General features: G+C 36.1%; 2 protein-coding genes across 2 annotated transcripts in view; both read left to right on the top strand.

The window, feature by feature from the left end:
* LOC138131294 (transmembrane channel-like protein) overlaps positions 1 to 6,933 on the top strand; it is a 35,962-nt gene extending 29,029 nt beyond the window's left edge. Inside the window, 6 exon segments of the mRNA XM_069048227.1 lie at positions 27 to 218; positions 270 to 518; positions 4,307 to 4,376; positions 4,430 to 5,809; positions 5,859 to 6,096; positions 6,147 to 6,933. Of these exon segments, the coding sequence (XP_068904328.1) occupies positions 27 to 218; positions 270 to 518; positions 4,307 to 4,376; positions 4,430 to 5,809; positions 5,859 to 6,096; positions 6,147 to 6,841 (2,824 nt within the window). The 3' untranslated portion in view covers positions 6,842 to 6,933.
* Positions 6,934 to 19,205: 12,272 nt separating this feature from the next.
* Positions 19,206 to 25,376, top strand: part of LanB2 (laminin subunit gamma-1) — a 71,127-nt gene continuing 64,956 nt past the window's right edge. Inside the window, exon 1 of the mRNA XM_069048157.1 lies at positions 19,206 to 19,506. Within this exon, the coding sequence (XP_068904258.1) occupies positions 19,381 to 19,506 (126 nt within the window). The 5' untranslated portion in view covers positions 19,206 to 19,380. The remainder of the gene's footprint in view (positions 19,507 to 25,376) is intronic.

Below are 25,376 nucleotides of genomic sequence, written 5' to 3'. Positions count from 1 at the left end.
TGCATTCAGTGGTGTGGAATTTGCAGAATGGCGGAAAACTCTCGTATGTCTAAGCTTTCGGAAAAGGATGATGAATGTATTTTCTCGTGGAAACTGTTCACGGCGTGGGATTACATGATTGGGAACGCGGAGACCGCGCATAATAGAATCGCCTCGATTGTCGTCGGATTTAAGGAGGCTTTGGTGGAGGAAGCCGAGAAGAAGAGGGAGGCCAGAAAGTAAATCCGTTCGAGCAGGCAAATTACGCGAGACGATCGCTTTTCTTGCAGCTGGAAGATCACCGCCTTCAGGATACTCGTCAACACCATCGTCTTGGGCCTGCTGTTTTTCTCCGCGTTCGCGGTCGTCCTCGTGGTGCAGAGGTCCAAGGAGCCCGAGGCCAGGAGCAGCGTCTGGAGGAGGAACGAAATCACCTTCGTTATGACGCTCATCTCCTTATCTTTCCCCATGATATTCGAGGGACTGGGATTCCTCGAACAATACCACCCCCGAAAACAACTGCGATTGCAGCTTGCTAGGTAATAATAAACTCGACGCTCTTTTGTTTGTGTCGCCTTGTTCGCTTCATTCTTAGACCGGGGGAGAGTGTTTTAATTAACACGGGGATTATTGACGTTTGCCCTTTGCGCGAATTTCCAAAAAGCGGGATTGTTAACCGCTTTGGGCTAATTCGAAAAGTTTTTTTTTTACAATTATGGGTTCTGCAAAACGTTGTAATCCCGCAATAATATTTTTTGCGGAAAACCAATGAATATTTATTTCAATATTGAAGTGGATTGAAAGTGTGGTCAGAAGAAACGGTATTTTACTCTGCCGTATTTAAATTAAATTTTAATTTAGTTGCGAGGAGGAAAGTTTAGATACAGGAATTACGGCGCGTCAGAAATGACTTAATTAAAAGACAAGAATGCGAATAATTATTCCAAAGAAATGTGACAATATCAGAAAGAAAATCGAGAAAATCCAGTGTTGTCGTCGGGTTGACGTGTCGTGTGTATAGTTGGTTGCCTATACTAGCTATTATGGTAATATGTTGGGGTATTAAATTACTGCATACAGTAATTTAACATCAGCAAATTATGTACGTACATAATTTCCTTGTCGTAACGTAAACAGTTATGAAAATGAAACCGAATTATTTTCATAAAATAAAGGAATGAGATAAGAGGCAATCCTGAGAAATATTTTTATCGAGCGACATTCGAAAAATTTACAGAGTCATAAAGAGATGTAATTACATATTTTGTACAATTTAATACGAGTCGTAAAAATGTGACAACATATCGTGCATATTATTATGGCAAAAGATTCCCAATAAACGTCGTTCTTTTCTTTCTTTTTCTTTGTTTCGAAAATGTTCAATGAAAAATTCAATAAAATAGGATTGACAGTTTCCACAGCTGCAGTTCTGATCTGTTTTTGTGAAAGAGTGATGAAAGTAAATATTTTACTATTTCTCATCGCGGGTAAAAATTATTCAGGAAAGATGCTCAGTGGTACGAAAAGATGACATGACGTGACTGTAGATATTAAAATAGCAGTGATCAAGCAACAAAGAAATGGAGAAAAAAGTTACAGATACGCCCATAATAGCAATTACCAGGTAAGAGGGTCATTATGAAGAACATGGAATAATTTTGAACATAAATATTTTCCAATCAGTCTTACTTGGCAGAACGCGGACGAGTCTTTATGGTGTTGTCTAGTTTTAGCAAATGAAAGTTTTAATGCCACTGGTGACTAATTTCATTGGTATAAATCCCGTTAAGGGTTTAAAAATACGGGACTATAAGATTGGACGCCAAGTGCACACACTGAAGGTAATTGATTTGAAACCGTTTGCAAAGCGTTATGAGTGCTATTCATACCGTTGAAACCGATTCGAAACGTTTGCAAAGCGGTGATCGGTTGGCTGCAAAGTCATGTCAAACCGTTTCTAGAAAGATATAAGTGTTATTCGTGCTGTCTAAACCGATTCAAACCGTTTACAAAGAGATACGAACACTATTCATAGCGTTTACACTGATTCAAACCGTTTGTAAATTGGTAATCGGTTTGCAAGCATCGGTTAAGTGGCATAAATGTTTTGCAAACGATTTGAAATCAGTCACTAAAAATGTCACTGGGTAGGCACTAGGCAATCAAACGTACAGGTTGAGAAATGATCTTTAATCCAGAACCATCATTACATGCAACGTATCTCAGAAATATATTTAAATATATTTTTTGTTCGACACTGTCAGAATTTGAGAATTTTCGCCTGTGTGAACGGATTTTGATAAATTTGACAACTTGTCAAAACGAAACGTCAAGCTAATTTTAAAGATTTTTAGCGATTTGGGGCCTTTAAGGGGCTCGTCGAACAAAAAAACGTTGTATTCAACTCGTTCTTGTGTAATTTGGGCTTTTTTGGCACTCGTGGTCCACTCATGCCAAAAAAAAGCCAAAATTACACACGAACTCGTTAAATAAATAACTATTTTTTCCTAAACTTTAAAATTATCCAATTAAAATTATTGGAAGATTTGGAACGAATACCGTTACCCGCCTGTGGGGATTACTTGGTTCGTCGATGCCGATAAGCATCGATAACACAAAACAAATTCAAGAAAATGTTCACTTGTTTTTTGCTAATTTATAATGATAAGGGTGGAGGAGAAAAAAGGGAATCATTTATGGTGGATATTAAAAAGAAAGAGTCATACGGAAATTCTCTGAGACAAGCAGTCCCGCACGCTTCACCATACGCCAACACAATATCTATGTATTCACTATTTTGGATTAAATTACAGAATCAACACATACCTGTGTTTTGGAGTCGAATAAAACTATATTCCAAAAAATGTTACATAATAATTTTGTTACACGGTGTGTAGTATAATATAATTTCTTTCATATCTTGATCATGTTCTATACATTATTTATTTCTTAACGTACTTACTTCCTTGAGAAAAGTCACAAAAGTGGTAATTAAAATAGTAATTATGTAGGTATGTTAATTACGACGACATTCAAAGTTTTTTCTGTCGCAAATGCTGGAATATGCAGATCACAGGGATTAGGATAATTTATGTCCTCCTTTCTTCTTCTAAATTTTGAACTAAGGAAGGCAGAAGAAAAAGAAGTACTGCTTTCTAACGTAAAACTACAAAGATAGTGCTGGTGGCGCTATCAAATTTGAAATTTTCCTTTTTTTCGTTTTTTATCCAACAGTGGCTTCATTTTACAATTCCACTGATTCGTTTTGCAGTTACGATCGTTTCATAGGTATGCTCCACACCTCGTATTTAAAGGAATTTTCCAACAAGAATCCCATTCGGGGACGTGTTTGAGTTGCTCGAAGCGAATGGCCCGCTCGTTCGCCGGATTTAATTTCTCTCGATTTTTTTAATAAGGATATTAAAAATCATAGGTTTACATTACCCAAATTGCATTTTTGGAAAATCTGACAAACAGAATTACGGGGGTGTGTGTGACCATTACTTCAGATGATATGTCAAAATTAACTGTTTTACTACCAAAAGGTGCAGGAAAACCATTTTTAAAATTAACTTGGCATTGAAGAGTCGGTTGTGAACGCACCACTCGTGTATAAAAACAAAAACAATGCAAAAACTGATTTTTTATTATTAAACAGCTGATGCGTTCACAATCGGGTCTTCAACGCCTACTTTTACAGGAAATTTGGTAATTGTTCACTTTAACTACTTCTGGAATTTTCGCGTTTTTTCTGGCTAAACAGCCTCAGGGCGTCCGCCTAGATCGTTTCCCATCATTCAAACCTTGTGCAAATGCCTTTTTTTTTCTCTCTTGTTGTGTTTCAAGGTCGCGTCAAGGTCGCGCCAATGTCTTAGTAAAACTAAAGGGTAAGGAAAATCCATTTGCACAAGGTTTGAGTGGTGGGAAACGATCTAGGAGGACGCCCTGAGGCTGTCTAGCCAGAAAAAACGCGAAAATTCCAGAAGTAGTTAAAGTGAACAATTACCGGAAATTTAACTGAACACCCGATGAAATTTTGGTACAATTCAAAGTAAAAAAACGTTTCGATAAAATAAAAAAAATGAGGTAGCACTCTTGATTTGTTTTCTTGTTGATCACCTTGTATAAAACCAGTATGGATAAAGAATGCTGACAATCATAATCATCTTTGTATGATCATCACACACAAAATACGATAATCACGATTTTTTTTTCTATGATAACGGAATTTCGACTAATATACCTAACAAGATTTAGTCAAAAAAATATTGATTGCATTATTGTCATTTCCGTTTTACACATTTTTTGAATTTGTCACGTCTTTCAGAATAATGGTTCTTAACCTCCTCAACTTGTACTCCCTCATATTCGCCCTGTTCGACAAGATCGACGGCATGGTAACTAAATAACGCATTTATCGAGAGCCACGACACCGATTCTAACATTACAGACGTCAGAGCTCGAGAAATGGAAGAACAACCTAACAACGGCGAACACGAGTCTACAAGCTTACTCAGCGGTAATGCAATGCAGCGAGAGCTGCAATTCCGAAAGTGATACTCTTCACGCAGCCAATTTAATAGCGGCCCTTGCCACCAATGTTTCATTTACAATGTATCCAATTATGCAAAAAGCATTGAAAAACGCAACCGCGGAAACTGATAAGGAGATTACGGATTCGGAATTTACTACCAGGGCATTTTCTGCAATTTCTACTGGTTCGAGTGATGCACTAAACTACACAACCAGCTTGCCGGGGGTTGATTTAGAGACCAGCGCGAGCTACAACGATTCGGGTGCAGAGTTCGAAGAGTTTGAAAGCTCGTTTGTGGATTATTTGGCCTCGGTGTTGCTCGGTTTCGCACCAAATCAAACCGACAGTCCCGAAGGGGATCTGTCAGTTTTCGCCAACAGCTCCACCGTCAGTTATGATTACGTCAAGTCAACACTAGCACCGATTCTCAACATCACCGAGTCCGAAACGGAGAAGATTTCCACAGTGGTTCAAGCACTCTCGTCGACGTTGGAGTCTTTCGGTAAAAACGTCACCAAGAAAAAGAACTGCAAAACAATCTGCAAAAGCGTGACTCTCCCTTTCGACAACACTTCGGTCGCACCTCCGAAGCTGATAGATGAGTCTAGATTCAACTACTCGACCAAATGGAAGCTCAGATCTCTTTGCTGGGAGACCATGTTCGGCCAAGAACTGATCAAGCTGACGGTGATGGACTTGGTCATGACTATTCTGTCAACTCTCGCGATGGACTTCATCAGAGGAATCTTCGTTCGTGTCATGAATCCTTGTTGGTGTTGGGACCTCGAGAAAAAATTCCCCCAATATGGAGATTTCAAAGTTGCCGAAAACATCTTGCACCTAGTCAACAACCAAGGGATGGTCTGGATGGGAATGTTCTTCTCTCCTGGTCTGGTCATCCTGAACATCATCAAACTACTCATTTTGATGTATTTCAGAACTTGGATCGTGCTCACTTGCAACGTACCCCACGAGATCATCTTCAGAGCTTCAAGATCTAACAACTTTTACTACGCCCTGCTGCTAATGATGCTTTTCTTGTGCGTTCTACCTGTAGGTTACACTATAGTCCGGATCAAACCGTCATGGCATTGTGGTCCTTTCTCCAAATACGACAAAATATTCCACATCTTTACCAAAACGATCAAGCAGAATGTCCCAAAACCTGTGAACCAAGCTCTCGACTATATCGCGTCGCCTGGTATAGTAATTCCTCTTCTTCTTCTCTTGGTACTGATCATTTACTACTTGATTTCACTAACTGGTGCTCTCAGAGAGGCCAACGAGGATTTGAAGGTACTTGTTGTGTTGCTTCAAGAACGAGACGTGAAGATTTGATTTCTAGTTGCAACTGGTAAGAGAAAGGACTGAAGAAAGGCGCAAGATGTTCCAGATTGCGGACAGAAGAAGACGAGGACCTGGAGGTTCTGGCGAATTCTTCCAGACACCATTTACCAAATGGAAGAGACTCATGGGTAGTATTCCAAACGCTGGCAAAAGTTTTGACGACACGTCACCGCGACAGGAGTCAAGCGAGTGTCCGAAGATCAAAGAAGAAGAACCTGAAGCACCCAAAGCTCGAGGTAATCTTCCGCAACACTATCCGCATTTGTTCCAGGCGTTTCCATTCCAGATTTTTTCTCCAAGTTTATCAAAAAAGCTTTGGGTAAGTCCTCGACCTCCGAAGAGGAAAACCACGACAACCAGAACATGGACGAAGGAACCGACACCGAACAGCACGAGTCGCTTCCCGAAGATTTGGTCAGCGTGAAGGACAGTAAGCTCCAGTCGCGATTCGACTTCCCCAGAGCGATTTTGTCGAAGAAGAACAGCCAAAAAAGCACCAGCGAGTCCAGCGACAAGAACGCCAGACCAGTTCCAGCTAAAAAGGAGATGCGGCAAGATTCCGGCTCGTCGGTTTGGTCCGATAACATTCCAGTTATCACAATCAGCAAGACCGAGAGTGCCGAGTGTCTGGATGTGGTACCGGAAGTGGCGAAAGCGGAACCGGTCTCGGAATTGCCCAAATTCAAGCCGAAGATCAAGTGCGTGCTGAAGAAGCAGAGTGCGGAGATCGACGAAGACGTGATTCGCCACTTCAGCAAAGACCTGGACTTGAAGCCCGGGCTGGAGGAGCACTTGGAGAAGGACGTGGGGGCGATTTCGGAGTCTTCGGACGATACGGCGCGCGAAAGCAGCACTGATACGGTTCTGGCGGTGAAAGTCGAGGATAAGGAAGAAGAGGCGAAGACAGGTGCGAACGGTGTTGAGCTGTCGTCGAGTACTACCGAGTCGAGCACCGAGTATAACGACAACATGTCTTTGTAAAAGTCTACATTGTTGCTTATTTATTGGTGTAACACAACTATGGTTATTATAATAAAATAATGAACAATAATCGAGGTCAACTAATGGAACGAGTTCGAGATTTATCGATGTTTCAACACACAATTTAAATAGATCACCGAACTATTTTTACTATTGGGTTGTGATAAGTACAAACGAAATTTGTGACCTACAACCTTGGTTTTATCAGCCGTGTCGACGAACTTAACACCACGAATTTGTCTATTTACAAATCGCACTCGATTTTTCTAACGGATCTGATCTCATTTCGGCGCATTGTAGTGTTATGTCATTTTGTCATGATGTCATTAACACATGTTAATTGTGAGTCACTTCGATCGGCCATAATTCGTAAATTATGAAAGAGGGACGAATTATTCAATGGGATGTGTGTGTGAAGCCCTCACTTGTCCATTGTGAAAGTTATCGCTCTCTTTTGGAGGAAATCCATGCGGAAATGAGATAAAGTATCTACAGCATCCGCATAAAACATTTTTGTTGTATCGCGACGTGCCAGACTTATAATGGAATAACGAATGTGGAGTTTTTATAAAATACTAGGTGCAGCAATTAAGTTAGTGGCTTAAGTCACGTAACTGAGTCACTCTTTGCCTATGATTATTCAAGAGGAAACGATTAATGCGTCGAGCTGTTCGTATTTTTGATTGCGCCAATCTCGCGCCGATAAAATGCTTGAAATAAATGTAGCAGAGGTATTAGCTATTTGATGAGATTGAGATGCGAAAGTTCAATCGGGACGTTGTTGGATTAGCTTCGTCGGTGGTTGCAATAAAAGCGTAACTGGATTTTTAATCGGTGCTAACCGCAACCGCAAACAGTCCAGTCTGTGATGCCAGAGTGTAAATAATACTTTCAAGCAAATACAATGGCGTCATTTTTCAAAATAGAAACAGAAACATGTTAAAGTTTCGTAAATAATGTAATAGATATTAAGGCTGGCGTGGTTTGAGAGTAAAACCAAAAGATGTTTGAAAGTTGTGACAAAATGTCAGTATGTACTCAGTATGTCAAAATTTGACAGCAGAACAACTGTGTTGTTGATTTAATGTTCATTTTTTTAAAAATCAATTGTCAGTGTCAAAATTGCCTCAAAGAACATGCTGTATCACCCTAAAACCTTTCATTTCGGAACACCTCTATCGTAAAATCTCCCTAGATCAGGTTTGAGGTTATGTTAGTAATTTTCAAATGTCAGAAAAGTTTCAGGTGTAACCAAATTTTTTACCAAAAGACCATAATGACACTGAAAAGTGCAACTGAACATATACAGGAAAATGGGAATTTATTTAATGAGTAATATAAGCAGTTTACCTATTCATCTTTAGAATCTAACCCCCAATCGTCTTCCGAATATGATTCTGCGGAAAGTTGAATTATTATTGAAAGAATGTCTTCAATTGGTAGATTTCCCATCAAATATTTCCAGTCCTCTCTAATCAGTTCCTCGCAGTGACGAACACCATTGGCCCATATATTAAAATTATAAAAGAAAATACCTCGAATATGTGTGCATCTTTACTGCAATTTAGCATGGTCGGTTTTTCTCTCTGCATTTCTTCACGTAATCTAATCATAACCAATTTTTCTCGTTGTGTTAGATCCTTGCTTTCGGAAACTCATTTAACTTTTTATTTTTATTTAAATGAAATTGCGGCTTCACTAGCGCAAGCGCCTTCACAATTCACATCTATGACATTTTACGTTGCCAACCTAATTACTATCAAATAACCAGTGGCTCATACCAACCTGACAACACTTTGACAATTGATTATTTAAAAAAAACAGACTTTATGCAGATGATTAATAATTTAATATGTAATTAATAAAATATCATTCAAAACCTTAATTTATTAAAAAAATTGGCCATAAAAAAATTGTTTCTACTACCTCTAGAAAAAGTAGGGATTTCCTCCTAGGGTAAAAAGTGCGGTGTTGTCTTCTTAAGGAGCTAAAGTAAAAATGTCAAAATATTTAAAAAAATCAAAATTTATTTATTAATAACAGTATGATGAGCAATGACTGAATCTGTTGGCAATGATACAATTGAAAAATATTGGTGTTTTTTTTGTGTCTCCTAATTGGCACTGACACGACATTAAAAAAAATTAGGTTATGTCAGTTATACCTATTTATGCTATTACATAGAAAAATGAACCTTTGGTAGTAAATTTCAAATTTGCCTGTTAAAGCTGACAACTGGAAATGCGTTTAGATTACAGTGGTACCAAAATCATTAAAATTTTCATTGTTACCAACAGATTCAGTTATTCTTGATCACGCCGGATTAATCGTCAAAATAAGCCAAAATTCCGTAATTTTTTTTGGCATTACTTCCAATCATCCATTTTTTTAATAAATCAAATATTTTATTTTACATTCCTACTGATTTTTTTTAATATATTTTTTTTAATAAATCCAATTACACCGATTTAGCCTCTTGGATAATATTTAGGAAAACAAGACGACCAACGAGGATGAAATAAACCTTGGAAATGACCAGTGTGCTTTTAATTTTGACAGTTTTTTCTTCTTGAAAAGTAAAAATTGAGTATGTAGTAGAAAAAATATATGTATGCTTTTGAAGTAAAATACCAATTCCCACCTTGCACGATCATTAAAAATAATACATAATACCTATTTTATGAACTATACAATAATAAATTTGCACGACAAGCTTTTATGTTCCTTATTTTTCTAAATAACATTGTAATGTTATTGAATTGACACTTTGGCAAAAATACATTTTGATTTAAGACTCTGTCTTCAAAAAGCAAGGCTCTGTACTCGAACAATAAAGCATAATAAAATAATAAAATATGTTATGTAACACACTCGGTATACATTTAAGCGTATTCATACTGTGTCGTAGAATCAAGCAGCAATATTTTAAGAGCCAGTCTTAAATTTATGTCGGTATTCTTTCATTCAAATTAAATGAAGACGTAAAAGATTTCATAGAAATATCTTGTTTAATTTAGTGCCTTCACAGTTCCATCATAAAGTCATATTTTATTTAGCCTGAACTTTCAGGGACATTTTTTAATCTCTATTAATAGAGAAAATCCCTAGAATAAATCACTTTGAAGGTACTTTTGTAGCAGTTTTCATAACGGGAGAAAATTCTGACAGGACATAAAAATAAAACAAAAACAGATTTGAGTCAAAAAGAAAACATAATTTATTACAACTTAAAACATATTCTTTGAAAATTCCAGTTACAGCTCATCCATTATAGACATGAATTGTCAAATTAAAGGTCGCCCAAAATGCGGTGACTGTGCCGTTTGTTTAAATACACGATTGCACTTTTGCTGAGAGTGTACTCATAATCTAGTAGGCAAAAATAGCATTTGTGTCAAAATGTGAAGAGAGGTTATGTGGCCTTCAGTATTAATTTTTTTTCTCGTAGAAGTGTTTTACAGTGGTAATCCAAGAAGTTATTAGTAAATTAGATATGGAAGGGGATTGTGTTCAATTCTTATTTACAAAAATTATTAGAAAAATGAAAAACGAAAGAAGGAATTCATTCAGAATCAAATAATTCGCCGCAAATAACGTCAAGGACTTGTCAAAATCTCAGATTATCATTTGTTGTAAATTGACGTGGCTAGTAAATTAATCACTAATGCCAACCTAACGGTACTTTGACAAGTCACATCCAAAATGGGTGAGCTTTGTCCTAAACAACAATTTTGACGTTTACTTTGCAATACTTACACAAGGTCAAAAATAACTGTTTTTTCCAAAAGAAACCCCTTACTTGCAGAACATAGTTTCAAGCCAAATAAATTCAGAGTTTGAAAATAAGATTCAATTATTTTCGTAGATGACATCAGTTGAGCTTGTTGTGGACGACGATGAGTGAAAAATTCCCAAGTTATTTCTTAATTAGTCACAGAATTATTCCCAATTACGACTTTACTTTAACCATAACGTCATAAATTTATGTTCAAAGGAAAATAAAATTGCGATTATACGGTATGTTTATTTTAATGGAACAGAAAATACGAGGTGAATGTCGTTATATCTGCCCAGACTCAAAGCACGGCACGATAAAACTTCCCACTGTTTTCGATAAATAAGAAGAGAAATTATGAAAAAAGTACTCTCCGCTATTAAAGTAGCCAACTGTCTGTCGGTCATGTCATTTTCTTACCGCACAATTGATTTAAAAATATTCAAGCCCCAACACCCGACGCCACATTCCCCCCACATTCCATCGGGACTTTTGGGACTTTTCGAGTGTTTTCACTAATTACCCAATCTGTCCAACATCTGTGCCGAAGACAATCGCCTCGTATCTCAACAGCTGTAGCACTTTTAACCTCTCGTCAATGTTATCTCGTTCTTTGGTGAATCTGCTGGGAATAAGTTACAATTTTATTATTGTTATTTTGATCTGTATATGGTCACTCCTCGACGGTCGTTTTCCTGGATCACACAAACCGGTCGACGCAACACTTAACAAGTCTTCACAGAAACAAGAAAATTAGTATGATTAATAGACAACGGCTCAAGATCAAAGTTTGAAAGCTCGTATGTCCTATCATGTTCTGTTATTACTTCTTATTAACGACTAATTTCATCACAGATTGCCTCCACACAGGTGCAACACTCCGTTCCTCGGATTATAAATCGAAGACAAGATGGTAATAACCACACAACATGGAACTAGCTGGCTTCCTGCAAGATAACTCCAGTGCACCTGCACCAATTCGGTGGTGGAGGACGTGACCCTCGCACCAACCCCTCCTGGAGGTGAAGGATTTGGCCTCTCAGGGTGGCCAAACCGTAAACTAACTTAACAAGTTTCCAGCACCGACTTAATTAGCTTTGAAGTGGATACAAGAGTCTTCGGAATCCCTCGCTGCTTGCAGAACATATTTGTTTTGCTTTTGAAAATTATCGGTTATGATTTTTTGGCAAGGGAATTAACGTGAGACACCTGTCGACAGGCTTACCACATGCAACATGATCATCGACGGTCACGCAGAATCTCGTGCCGAGCTTGAATGAAGACCAATAAATTCGCTTCTTTATGATAACGTACAAGGTTTAAATGTATTTTATTAGGCGGGTCGACGAGGATTTTATTAATGAAAGAATAAATTGATTATGGATCGAGCAGAGGTGAAAGCATAACGAGGTGTAAACATTGGGAGATAAGCAAGCAAGTTTGCACTGTGCGCTTCGGTTTAATTAATAAGTGATGTGGGAATGAGTGTTTTATTGGTGCAGGTGAAACTCGTAAAATTTAATTGGAAAATGTTTTGGTCGTTTTTGTTTAGGCTCGTGTCATTCAAGAGTTGATAATCTTTGGGAGAGATTGCTTGGCGGTTGGAGTAAACAAATTTGGGTGTTGCGGTAATAAAACAACAATTATTTTGCTATTTTGGGAGAGATTGTTTTAATTATTTCCTCGAAGAAAAAGTTAATTTTAAAATTATGTATTTACAGTAGTTTTTATTGGTTCTTTTTTATTTTGGAAATACGGATGTTCATAAAAATTAAAATTAGCTTTATTTGCAATTTTTAAGATGTTCCAAATAAACTACACCTACTAGATGTTAAATTGTAAAAAAAAGTCCATTCAGATGTTGTTTTGATTTTTAACTGACTAATTAAGCAATTATGTAATTACTAAAGGCTGTTCAAAAATTTAAAAAACCATTGGGGTGCAAATAACACATATTTCTCATGACATTTCCTATTACTTATGACAGTGACAGATAAGTCATTTGCACTACTAGTTTTTTGATTTTTGAACAGCGTTTAGGATGATTTCAAAACTGTCACTGCAATTAGTAATTTACGAAAATGTTTTGAAAAATTCTACATGGACGATTTTTTAAAACGATTTTGATTTGGATCCAGAATTAGGACACTCAAGTTTGATAGAACAAGTTTTTGGAGACTAGTAGATAGATAGTAGATTATACAGGGTGCGTCCTAAAAAACGCCGCAAGCCATATCTCTGTTATTTATGGCTCGATTTAAGTAAAACAAAAACTGTCATAAATTAATTTTAAAACACTATGAGCACAATATAGACTAATTTTTTTTCAAAAAGTCATTCAAGGTCAGATGAATGTCAACTTTGTTTTTTCAAATTGTTTAGTATATTTTTTTATTCCGATTTTGAAAGATATTATTTTTCTCAATCCAAAGAATATGCCACATGTTAGAATGCATTTAACAGTAACCGCGAAAATAAATAAATAAATTAGCATTATTGGAAATTTTTTCTTCGAAAAAAATCAGATATAGTATGGAAAACAATCCTAAACGCAGTAACAATACTTTCTGAAGATTAAAAAAAAAATAATATGACAGAACGTGTAGTAAATATTGCGTTTAGGATTGTTTTCCATAGTATATATACTTGATTTTTTTTGAACAAAAAATTTCCAATAATGCTATTTTATTTATTTATTTATTCTAACATGTGGCATATCGTTGGATTCAGAAAAATAATCTCTTTCAAAATCAGAATAAAAAAATATACCAAGCTATTTAAAAAAACAAAGTTGACTATCATCTGACCTTGAATGACTTTTTGAAAAAAAAAATCTACATCGTGCCTATAGTGTTTTTAAAATGATTTATTCCAGTTTTTGTTTTATTTAAATCGAGCCATAAATAACGGAGATATGGCTTGCGGCGTTTTTTAGGACGCACCCTGTATTATTAAGAGTAGAAGTGAGTCTTTTTGTGCTAAGCCCAGAGATTGAAGACCGAGGCGAAGTCGAGGCTGCAACTGGGCAAAAAGACCTTCTACTGTTTGATAAAGCAAGGCGTATTTCTCTACTTTTTATCTCTAGGCTTTCTTGAAAATTTTCTCGGAAGCAACAAAGAATTGAGGAAATATGTATATTCCTCAAAATATAAAATAAAAAGATAAATTGTACGAAGATGTGCTTTTCAACATTATAATTTTTTCAAAATGAAAACGACTTTTCACTGTTGACTTTAAATTTAGTTGACAAAAAATACTCAAGTGTTAAATTTAATTTAAAAATTGTGGACACTATCTAAGTTGATGGAAGTAATTTCGTACGGGTCATAGAACTTTGATAAAAACTAAACTTTGCTTAAATAATTATCATATAATCCAAAATATAAATAAACACTGCTGTACTGAAAATCTTTTTTGTGTGGTAAGACGTAGGAGTCAAGAATCTGATTTGATCACTATCGATAATTACTTAACATCATCTGGAAATTCGTGTTTAAGTGGAAATAACCCCAACTTTGTTGTTCCAGTTGAAACACTAAGCTGTTCTTAAAGTTACAGCGATTTTTAAGAAAAAGTATTATTTAGTTGATTTCCTTGTAGAATCTCTCACGGAAATAAAGCGTTCGTCTGCGACTGGTGCTTATTTTCGCAACAAGATCATACGCGAGGTCAGAAATTCACTTCCTGCCATCTTTCCTCTTTGAAAATTCCTTTCCGGTCGCCGTGAGCTTTGGTGTCCTCCAAATGTCAATGTTTTTCCCTGGCCCAAAGTAAATGAAAAAATTCTGGTCCAAGAGGTGGTCAGTGTTTGTCGCTTTCTCGAGCCACTTTTCAAGTGACGTTTTCAGCCTGATTCGATGTCGGCGTCAAGTGCCCCGAGACAAAGAGTAAAATATCTTATCTAATTTGTTGTCCACAAGAAAGTGTTGCATCGAGTCCCATCCTGTCTCAATTACACAAAGACAAGCTCTCGGCGAGCAAGCCTACGATGCCATCTGAAAGCAACATGGTTGTCTCAACGGCACGGCGATGCTGATTGTGCAGCATTAGAAATTTTCTGTTTGAATGAAGTCATTCACCATTTTGCATACCACAAAGCCTAACATAACAAACACGCCTTTGCCTCCCACAGCAGCCAATAAATTTTTATGGAGGCAAATATGAATGATCCCCGTTGCTGCCGACTCTATAAAATCTATTCCCGGAGCACCTGTATGGTGGAAATAGCTCGATGTCTGACTAGAAGAGACCACGTGTTTCGCCAGACTAATTAATGTTGTCTGTCGCATCGGTCATCTTCTAGCTTTCCCTGGCCGCTTTACAAGCCAACAAGCGTGTTATCCATACTGACTATAAAATTGGAATTTCTTATTGACTAATTGCCGGAACCCGTTTTTTTACGATGTATACAATATGGCAAGTGTTCAGAAAATGTCGTCCACTGTCGCCGCTTCATGAAAATAAATAATGTTCTGAATGAAAAATGAGAACTACATTTTCTTGCACACACCTTATTTTTATTAACATAAATAGCTTTATAAATAAATTTGTAATTTTGATCTGTTGCTGTAATGGAGACGTCGAAGTTTATTTAAGCACATTTTAATTTTATTTTTTACGTAATTTAAAACAATAATGACATTTGGTTTGGTGCGGACCACAACTCTTGACAATAAAAAAAATGTACCCGTATTATAAAGTAATAAGCAATTTGCCACGAGATATAATTATAAACCATAAAAGACCTGTTTAATTTACATTCTCAAATTAAGTATTATCCACAAAAGAAAATTATTACGCTAATTTGAAAAATACATAAAACCTAAACAATAAAATAATTTTATTGCCCATCACCAGTTTTTATCTGTTTAGATATCTAAAGTGAAAAGTATACAAAACATTTTTGGCATCTACTCGTATATCAGAGTACATTCGTTCAAAATATTTAAAAATCAATGGAAAAGTCAGAAGAAAAATTATAGGCAGATGGTTAGCTCTTCCCACAAATTTATGTAACTAACTAAAAAAATGTAATCTACCTGTTAAAAGATCCAGTTTACAGAATACGCGAAAAAAATCCTCTCCAAAATATCAATATTGATTATGGTACTCGTATTATCGAGCAATCAAATTATGTAATTTGTAATCGAGTCAACTATGAATCCGAAATCGTATGTCGCTACTTGAACTCCACACTCCAAAAAACACAGCGTGAAACACAGGTTAGGTCTTGACAGTTGACATTTCATGTAAACAATTGCAACGGTAGTGAAAGTTACATCGAATTTATTTGTATACCCAGGATTAGGATCCGCCGAAAAATTGTAGGAGTAATTAACAACAAAGTTAGATGCGGAGACTAGAGTTTTTTCAGATATATTTAAAAATTGCATTATCAAAATTTTGAAAACCAATTCAATTTTAGTCTTTAAAATGACGGAACTTTAGATCCCACAATGAAGCATATCAATCGCAAAAGACATATGGATTTCAAGTCCATGGATGACTCGATTACAAATTACATAATTTGATTGGTCGAGATTAAACAGTAGGTATCCTATTTTCAAGAACAAGCCATAGAGTAATTTTACCTCAAACTGTATTTAACTCCTACTGTAATAATGTCTTGAAATACATGTGGAAAAGGAGGTCAAATGTCCTTTTGTTTCTGTTGACGTATGGCGTAGCTTCATCAGCTGTCAAAAATTTCTTGAAACAGGAAATGTAGGACGAAAGAGTAGAAGTGGACAACCAATAATATGCACAGAAAACGTATCGTATATTATGTCAACAAATGAAAGTATGATGAAAGTGAGGTACCTGAAGAATTGTCAAAGCATTGCAAAAAAAACACGACCTACGTTTGGAAAAGAGAGAGAGAAAACCACGGCCTGGTTGACGACAAATTTATCTGAACACTCGTTGCTTATAAAATGTAAAAATCCGGCTTAAAATTAAGAAATAAATAAATAGTTCATCCTAACCTCAAATCTCAAATAGTATCTGTATCATTAAAAATTTACCAAGTAATAATTATGTAACTAGTGAATAACTTGAAACCTCCGGACTGTTGGTGACATTTTATGGATTTGGCAATAAATTAGTATTATTGAATTTAAAGTTCTACAGTACAAAAATAATTCTTTAGATTTTTTTACTATTGTGTGCAGGATTATGATAATTTGTGGTTATTGGTGATATCATTTTCTCAATCTCCTTGCGGTTCTGCAGCTTATACTCGTAAAATCTTGGCTTTAGTATTTATCCAAAAACGACATAATCTTTTTTGTTCTGCGGACAATTAGGTATATTTTTTATTTTTTCAGAAATATACTACTAAAATAATCATATACATATGTATTACCTACAGCTTTTCAAACAAAAACTAAAAAAATTAAATCAAAACAATTATGATTGTATTGGATGTTCATTTCTCCTCAAAGTTGATGCTGAAGAGTCGATTGTGAACACGCCACTCATCACTCTGGATAGTAAAACACAAACAACGCAAACAGTGAGGTTAGATTTAAACAGCTGACCCCTAATCACAATCAACCCTTCAACGCCAATTTTGAGGAGAAATTTAAATGAACACCCGATACAATCTTCAGCCCATTTCCATCATGTTGGAAAAACTTTATTTTATTACGTGTAATTTTTCTTTCAATTTAAAATTCAACCGAAAGAGAATAAAATCTGTTTATCTACTTTGCGTTACAAATGGGCTCATTATTATATCGAAGAGAGTTTAATAATGAATCATATTATTAAACAGTTTTTGGTAACGTTTAACTTTTGTTATATTGGCAACATCAGCCGTTTGACGTCAAGCGTCAAGGTTACGAGTAAAGCTACGAAGTAAATTTAGTAAATATAACCTTATATTTTTGTTAAAAATGTCTGTTACCAACCCACGTGAAAGTCCCTAATCTAATATGAAAACTTGAACAGCTGAAATTTCAGCAATTAGTAAAGCAAAGTAGATAAAATAGTATATTACACTCTTCATATCTTGAAATATTTCCTCAATTTAAATTAAATTCAATTACGTTTTATTTATTAGATAAGAACAGTTAGACATTTATTACACTGAAAACTAAACAACAAATATATACTCCTTTTTTCTTTCTTACTAAAAATAAATGCAATTCTTTCGCATATTTTTCAAATACAAAATAAATACAACTTAAATCTCCTGTAGTTCTGTAAATAAAAAAATTAGGACCTATAACATTGTCTCTTAAAAAACACGATGTCAAAGTTTTTTACACCTATTAGAAATCACCCTGTATGTACTACACTTTTATTTCGGGCTGAAAAGAAAACATTGATTAGAAACAAACGAAACTTCAATGGTGGTGCAAAAAATGTGTTTCATTAGTAATTGCATTAATTAATAAACCCACAAGACAGCGATATTTACGTTGTGTTTTGTTTTAACTCTAGAAAATAAGGTAATTGTTCACTTTAACTACTTCTGGAATTTTCGCGTTTTTTCTGGTTAGACAGTCTCAGGACGTCCTCCTACATTGTTTCCCACCAGTCAAACCTTCTGCAAATGAAAATTTTCCTTACCCTTTAGTTATACTAAGACTTGGCGCGACCTTGACGCGACCTTGAAACACAACAAGAGAGAAAAAAAAGGCATTTGCACAAGGTTTGAATGGTGGGACACGATCTAGGAGGACGCCCTGAGGTTGTCTAGCCAGAAAAAACGCGAAAATTCCAGAAGTAGTTAAAGTGAACAATTACCGAAAATAAACAATCAGTAGCTATTTATCCAACGAGTTGCAAAATGAGCGTCTTTTTTGCACTAGACATGACAATTGGACCATGAGTGTCAACGAGTGGTCCAACATGTCGTGTGCAAAAAAATTGCCTTTTTGCTACGTGTTTCATACAAGATTTTTTCAAATTTAGTTACGAAAAGCATACATTCTGATCAAAATCCTGTTTAAATCTGCTATTTCAATAATTCTCCGGGATAATACTACTAATGTCACTTTTTAACACTAGTGATAATATAATGTCACTTTTTTTCACTAGTTATTAAATGAAGCACGTTTGACAACTAAAATGATATATCGCAATGGTTAGTTTTCGTAACTAAATTAGAAAAATTAAATTTATTTGTACATACATATTCTCACGTTTAGTACTCGTTGCAATTGTTTAGTAAACATTGGTTTTCTTTTGTCTTTTTACATAAGAAATATGTAATTAGATAAAAAGCACGGACAACAATTACGTAGAAAACGAAGTTGTTTTTGGTGGATAATATGTTTTTCTCTTTAAAATAAAAATTGTGAAGCAAAATTATTATTATTACAATAATTTTACGAAGCGGTCTGCGTCCAAGAGCGCCGCGTTTGAATCCATCTCGAAGAGCAACATTACTTATTGCAGGACCAGTACTAATTGACCTTTGGCATTTAAACCATCGCGGCATCTGAAATGTGCAAGAAAGTGAAGTCGACGAAACATGACTTAAGGGGCCCTTTGTCGTGGCAGCACCGGAATCGGCGCGGTCGAGCGGGCCCTCCGGGAGGCAGTCGGCGGGTGGCATTTTCCTAAATGCAGCCCTGGACGGAAAGTAATCTCCGCACAAGTGTTCAGTCCGCGGGCATCTGGAGCTCACACAACATCCGAGGAGAGCATTGGCGTGCGGCGTCCGTGCAGTGTTGTGTCGTGGTCCCGAGACTTAGTCGATGATGCGTGCGAGAAGACGTTGCGAATCGTGAAAAGAGCGGTGCCGATTTCGAAAATGCGCTCCGAAGTGCCTTTGACTCTGCTCGTTCTGTGCGTTTTCGGCGGCGCTCAAGAGGCCGACATCACGCCGGCCATGGGCCGGAAGGGTACGAGGTGCTATGACAAGTTCAACAAGGCCCAGGTAAGGACCTTCGCGGCGCTCGGACGCCGCCGCGAACTGCTTGCCCCAATTCAAATCTCCGGTAATGAATTTTTCCGATGCGCCCGCCGCCGCCGTCGCCGAATCGTGATGGCCTGATAAAGAATGTAAACGTTGGCCGCGAGATAAAGTCTAAATTAAGCCACGCACCGTGAGCTTCTTCCAGTAATGAGTGAAATTTCGAGGCGGATTTGGTCTGTCCTCTGTCACGCTATTTTTGACCCTCCCTGGGTCGCACCACCGAGGGTGCTTCTCGGAAACGGCTGTTGTTTCCTCACAAACAGACCGTTCTTGAAAGGCGAGCTTGCAAAGTGACGCATTTGTGGAATTTGTTGCCAAACGCTGATAACGTCGTTTTAATTAATGAATGAAATTTTTATTGTGTTATCGCCGCCGCCGGTTTCACAATGGCCCATTCATCGGGACCCGTTGGATTGATCGATCCGAACCGCGATCGAATTGCCTTTCTGATTTGTTGTTTATTGTTGTTTCCGACCAGGAAAACAATCAAGTCTTGCTCTCGATAATGCAAAAGTTGTCAGTGCCGTAACGGCCGGGATAAAGTGACTCGTTAGACTAGTCCAGTACTATACTATGTGGTGTGCAAAAGAAAAAATACCACCTCGGGGCTGCATTAATTTATTATAAAATATGTGAACATAGTATCGGAGTAGTAGTGGGAGGCTTATTCAAGCCTTCTGGCCTTGAATGACTTTGGTTATATTATAATAATTATGTGCATTTCATTCATTCACATAATCCGACTTAGCCGATGAGTGAAAGTTACGATTATTTATGCTGGGGATATTTTTAATGCCATTATAACCTACTGTTTGCGCACTAATTGCCTAACGGTGCGTCCTCGATGGCCGATGAAATACGGCACCCGGTCCGGGACAAATTCTGATTGCGTTTCAGTATTTGGAGGCAACGACTTCGGAATAAATTTAAATTTTATTGTGCGATTAATTTTTATCTCCGGTTTTCTTTTTGTCTCCAGTGTTTGTGATTCAAAATTTGTCACTCTGGTTAAGGTCGTCTGGAAATGTAAATTTTAAGATTTCTCGCTTCTGACTCACAGATTAGATATAAGAAGGCACAAATGGAATAATCCCACCGAATTTATTGACAATTGTTTCGGGTTTAAGTGATTTTCTACAGAGTTTATCGCTTCATTCTCTTTCTCAATTTTGGATCGATTTTTTTAACTTTCCAAGTGTCAAACATCTACGCAGAACGATCTTGGTATGGTGCACGTAGTAATTTTTGAAAGCACATTTAAAAGCTTAATTAATTAAACTGGAAAAAATTGATTTTTTGATAGGTAATTTATCTAAAATACTGCATCGTCATGTGTTCTATGGTTGTCAAATTTTTTTATGAGGTCACGAAAGAAATGACCTGTCAAGAAAATTTTTATACCTATTATGATGAAGCACCTTTTTTTTCAATCGGTATTTTTTTTTTGTTTAAAGGACTCGGTTTATGATTTCGAATATTGTTGAAATTTCTGAATGTGGAAGTACAAAATACAAAGAACGGAGATAAATACGGTAGCAGACAGTTGTTTATCAGCAGACGAGATAACATTTAATAGAATGTGTTAATCATTATTCAAAGGAAATTGAAATGATAATTATTCAGACTTCAGAGGAGAAAATATCTTTCGACATTGTTGCTTGTATCTAAAGAGCTAAGTAAAGTTGGATAAGATGTTAAAATTATTTAAATTGGTTCAAAATCTCAACCAGCTTTTATCTAAAATGTACCAGTTTGATAATTCTATCCAAATAAATTAAAAAAAATGTTGTTTTGACCACTGAAGAAGAAAACGTTTACATAAATTCCATATTTAACAATGTCTGGAGAGCCTTTTTGGCAGTTTAACAATTAATGTAACAATAACTTTAAGAACAAGTCGTGAACAACAGAACAAATATGGAGCAACAAAATTATAAATGTTAATTGTTCAACTATTCTTTCGAATATTATAGAATTTAGTCATGGTCTTTATCGTGAAGTTTATAAATATTTGTCCAACTAAACTAAATCGTTCTAATTTTAGCCTTGATTGAATCCTATACTTTTCTTCCGGTTTTAAATCTGGAGATTTTGAAGGCCAACACAATATCCCTTTATTATTATTACAATTACAGAATTTGTGCGTGATAGTAAAAAAAATACGATTTATTTTTCCCACTTTTTCGATAAAATGGTCCTAAACCACCTGCCCAGAAACCTATCCAAACCTTAATAAATCCACATTATTGTTTTTTTTTTTTTTCAAATTATCTTCTTCTCTGAATTTGAACCTTTAATTTTACTTAAAAGCAATTTTTTTTTGTCAGAATTACGAAAAGATTGTCTATGTTCTAAGACTTTTTTTTAATTGTGCTTGAAGTTATTCCCATGGGTCCAAAATCTTTTTTAAATTTTATGTTGCCGCAAAAAGATTTTTCGCCAGTAAATTCAAGAAATATTAGTGGGTATCGCAATAATGTTTCTCAAATCAAATACATGTATGTATCAAATTTTTTTGTTTTTGAATAGTAAGAAAAATTCAGTGCTCAGCATACAAATCAATCAGCTGCCATCAGCTGTGTCCATGTTTTTTTAATCTTTACGAAAATTTGCAAGAACTCGTTGTTTGTTCTGTGGACACAAATCTGTAATAGAAATCTGAGAGAAAAGCCGTTATATTCCCGAAAAATAACATTATTAATGAACATAACCTCACTTACCCAGTAGAGCCGAGTTTTTCACTTTGTAACGTTTACAGCGGTTATTTTTAAACATTCCATTTATCAAATCAACACATATTTACAATTCGTCAATAATAATTTGGCGTAGGATAAACATTACTCGGGCTGTTCTGATTTATTTTCAACTTAGTAAACGTCATCAAATAATTAAACATTGCCGATGCTGCCAACCGTTCAAATAAACATGATCCTAGGGCTAGGGCGTTTATGTTTTTGATGAAATAAATTACTTGAGATTTTTTTTAACCAAGTCTTGACAGGTTAGCTCAAAATAATGTAACAACAGAAGAGATTTTTCTGGAATTTTCTTCCATTTAAGCAATGAGAAAACTGGGGTAATTTTTTGCAGTTGGCAGTATCCGTGACATGCTCGTGAACGTCATCATTGCAAAAAGTGATTTAAAATACAATGTGGGTGTTGAATTTTGAAGATCGATACCTATAAAAGTACCCATTTTATTGCTACACAACATATACTGAATTATCGATTATTAAGTAAGGTTTACATTTTTTCTTTAATGAATGGATCTTCTATTGGCCTTAAATTTTACTGATAATAATAGTATCTATAAACGTCGCAGATATTCATTTTGCTTGTTATTTTAAAACGACATCAACATTTTATTTCGTTAACGTATGACGTAGCTTCGTGCGCTGTCAAACGTCATTTACCCAGCGCACAAGCAGCGGTGTGAATAATTTCTTTTCCAAGTTCATTTTCTTAGTGCGACATGATTGTTTTTATTTTAATTAATGATTTCATTGGCGATAAAATACGATCAAAGTGAGGTTATGTATCTGAACGAAATAGGTAGGTGCCGATACTAATTAAAAACTTGTAAAGGAAAGAGAAAACCACAACCTGCCCGACCACTATTTTTTTAATTCGTTATAATGTAATTTAATCCAAAAAAATTACTTAGGAACTTGGTTACTGTATGTCGTCAAACATTGAAAGTTGCATACTACGTTTTCTTCTCTGAAATTATTTTTTCTAAAATAGAAAACACATCCCTAGCGGTTGCTTTTTGTCAGTTCAAACAGGAAATGCTTTTTAGACCTACACAAACATCTGTCGACAAGTATCACTTTCCCCCACAGGTTAGACCCAGTGTTCCAATCAGTTTCAACATCACCTTCTCCAGTCTACATATTTTCAATCTTCGAAATTTTATCCCTAATTTATTATCTGTCACAAGTCAAGGCAGTAGTACTGGATGAATTCATCACAACCTGCAGTAAATTATGTTCGCGGTCGGGAAGTACCCCGAGGTTATAGTTTGCACATGTCTGTCTTAAAGTCTTCATTATATTCCTTTTTTTGTACTTGCATCATTCCATGTAAGTTATGCAAAACACCTCGTTTTATCGACATTTCAATCAAAATGCATATTGCACCTCAGAAACTGCATTACCATCTAAAAATAAAACACGCCGGCCATGTTGTTTTTGACATTCGCAGAGTGACAACTTGTGAATGACGTCACGCTGGGGTGACCTTGAACCACAGTTTTTTGTTTGTTTTGTAGTGAAAACGTGTTAAGTTTTTGAAAAGAAATGTATATTTTTGGGACCACGCTGTATGCGGTGTTAATCAAAATCGCCGGTGAGAAAATCGCCGCCTCCATTAATTCGAGGTGGTGTGTAAAGGAGCTTACAAACATCTTTAAAAATGAGTTATAATCTGACAAGATAAGTAGATGGGTGTATTACAAAAACACACTTAAATCACTGAGCGACATCTGAAAGGGGCTTAGCCAAACTCAAGAAAGCTGAAGATGAAGCGAAGAATGGACAATATGGAATAAATTACATCGGTACGAGTCGAACACTTGCTAACATAATTGTGAAGAGGCTCTTCGAAGAGCACATGTTCACATGTGATGTCATATCAAAACATAGCAGCAGCGCCAATTCATAACGGGTATCAAATATCAATTCCTGGTCCAGAAGTGGGTCGTTTTTTCCCAATCAATTTACAAGCGAGGGTAAGTTGTTTTTAGAGGCGCATCAACAACACCCCGCCAGCTCGCCCCGGGGGGGCCCTAATTGAATCCACATCCGAACAACATGGCACGAATCAACATAGTGGAAGAAAAACAAAAAGTTGGACGCAAACGGAACGCCGCAGTTGGATTCGAGCCCGCTAAATAATTTAATTAATCGCCACCTCCACAGGCGTTTGTTTTAATTAATCCTTTCGATTCCGGATAATTCTATGGCATTACGGAGGTGATCGATCAAGCAATAACATGGCGAACACGAATCGCGTGTGTGTTGGAATAAATTAACCAAGTGGTAATTATCGGCGGAGATAAACAAGAAAAGTCGCTTCCTAAGCTTGTTCGCGTACGTTTCTGTTTGCAAGAGAACAACGCCAAGAGATGCGAGATGTGGACGTGAATGGTGGATTTCAAAATTTGGGTCAGGTTTTGAGTGGCAGCGATAAATTGGATTCATTCATTATGAGCACGAGATTTATCGACGAATTTAAATTGATTCAATTTGCATAAGGCAATAGCAACAAATGTTGTACAAATAAAAACTGCTTTTTCTCATGTTTCTGTTTCGTTTCTTCCTATTTCTTTTTCATCCGCACAACCTTTCCGTTCATTTTTCTACTTTTCCATCACCGTTCTCCAAATTCTCTTTTTTGTTACTTGGTTTTAGTTTCCCCTTTCATTTTTCAGTACTTAGTGCAGATATTTAGTGATCATTTTATTTATTGTTATTTTAATTGGGAACAAAAAGAAATCACAATGTGCCAGGTCAGGTCCACAAGGTGGCTATCGTAATAATAGTACGCCTGAGGGGTCCAAACAATGTCTTCTTTGTGATGGAATATGAGAAGGAAGTTTTTGCCGTGATGGAAAACTTTCCCATTTTTAGGACTTCGTAAATTACAATTTTTGGAGGACTTTTGGAAAGGACATTCTTGTGCATCTTCCCACACTATAGCATATTGAGTCCCCAAAGAGATCAGATTTTGAAAAATAGAAACAACAGTCTTTTTCCTACATTTCCAAATTGTTTGATTATTTTAATCATTAGTAAATGGATTAGCATGTTTTGTAAACTCCTGTTGCGTCG

This window comes from Tenebrio molitor, chromosome 1 (genome assembly GCF_963966145.1).
Source record: "Tenebrio molitor chromosome 1, icTenMoli1.1, whole genome shotgun sequence".
Lineage (NCBI taxonomy): Eukaryota > Metazoa > Arthropoda > Insecta > Coleoptera > Tenebrionidae > Tenebrio > Tenebrio molitor.
The sequence above is the reverse complement of the archived record's forward strand: the minus strand, read 5'-3'. Positions and strand labels throughout refer to the sequence as shown.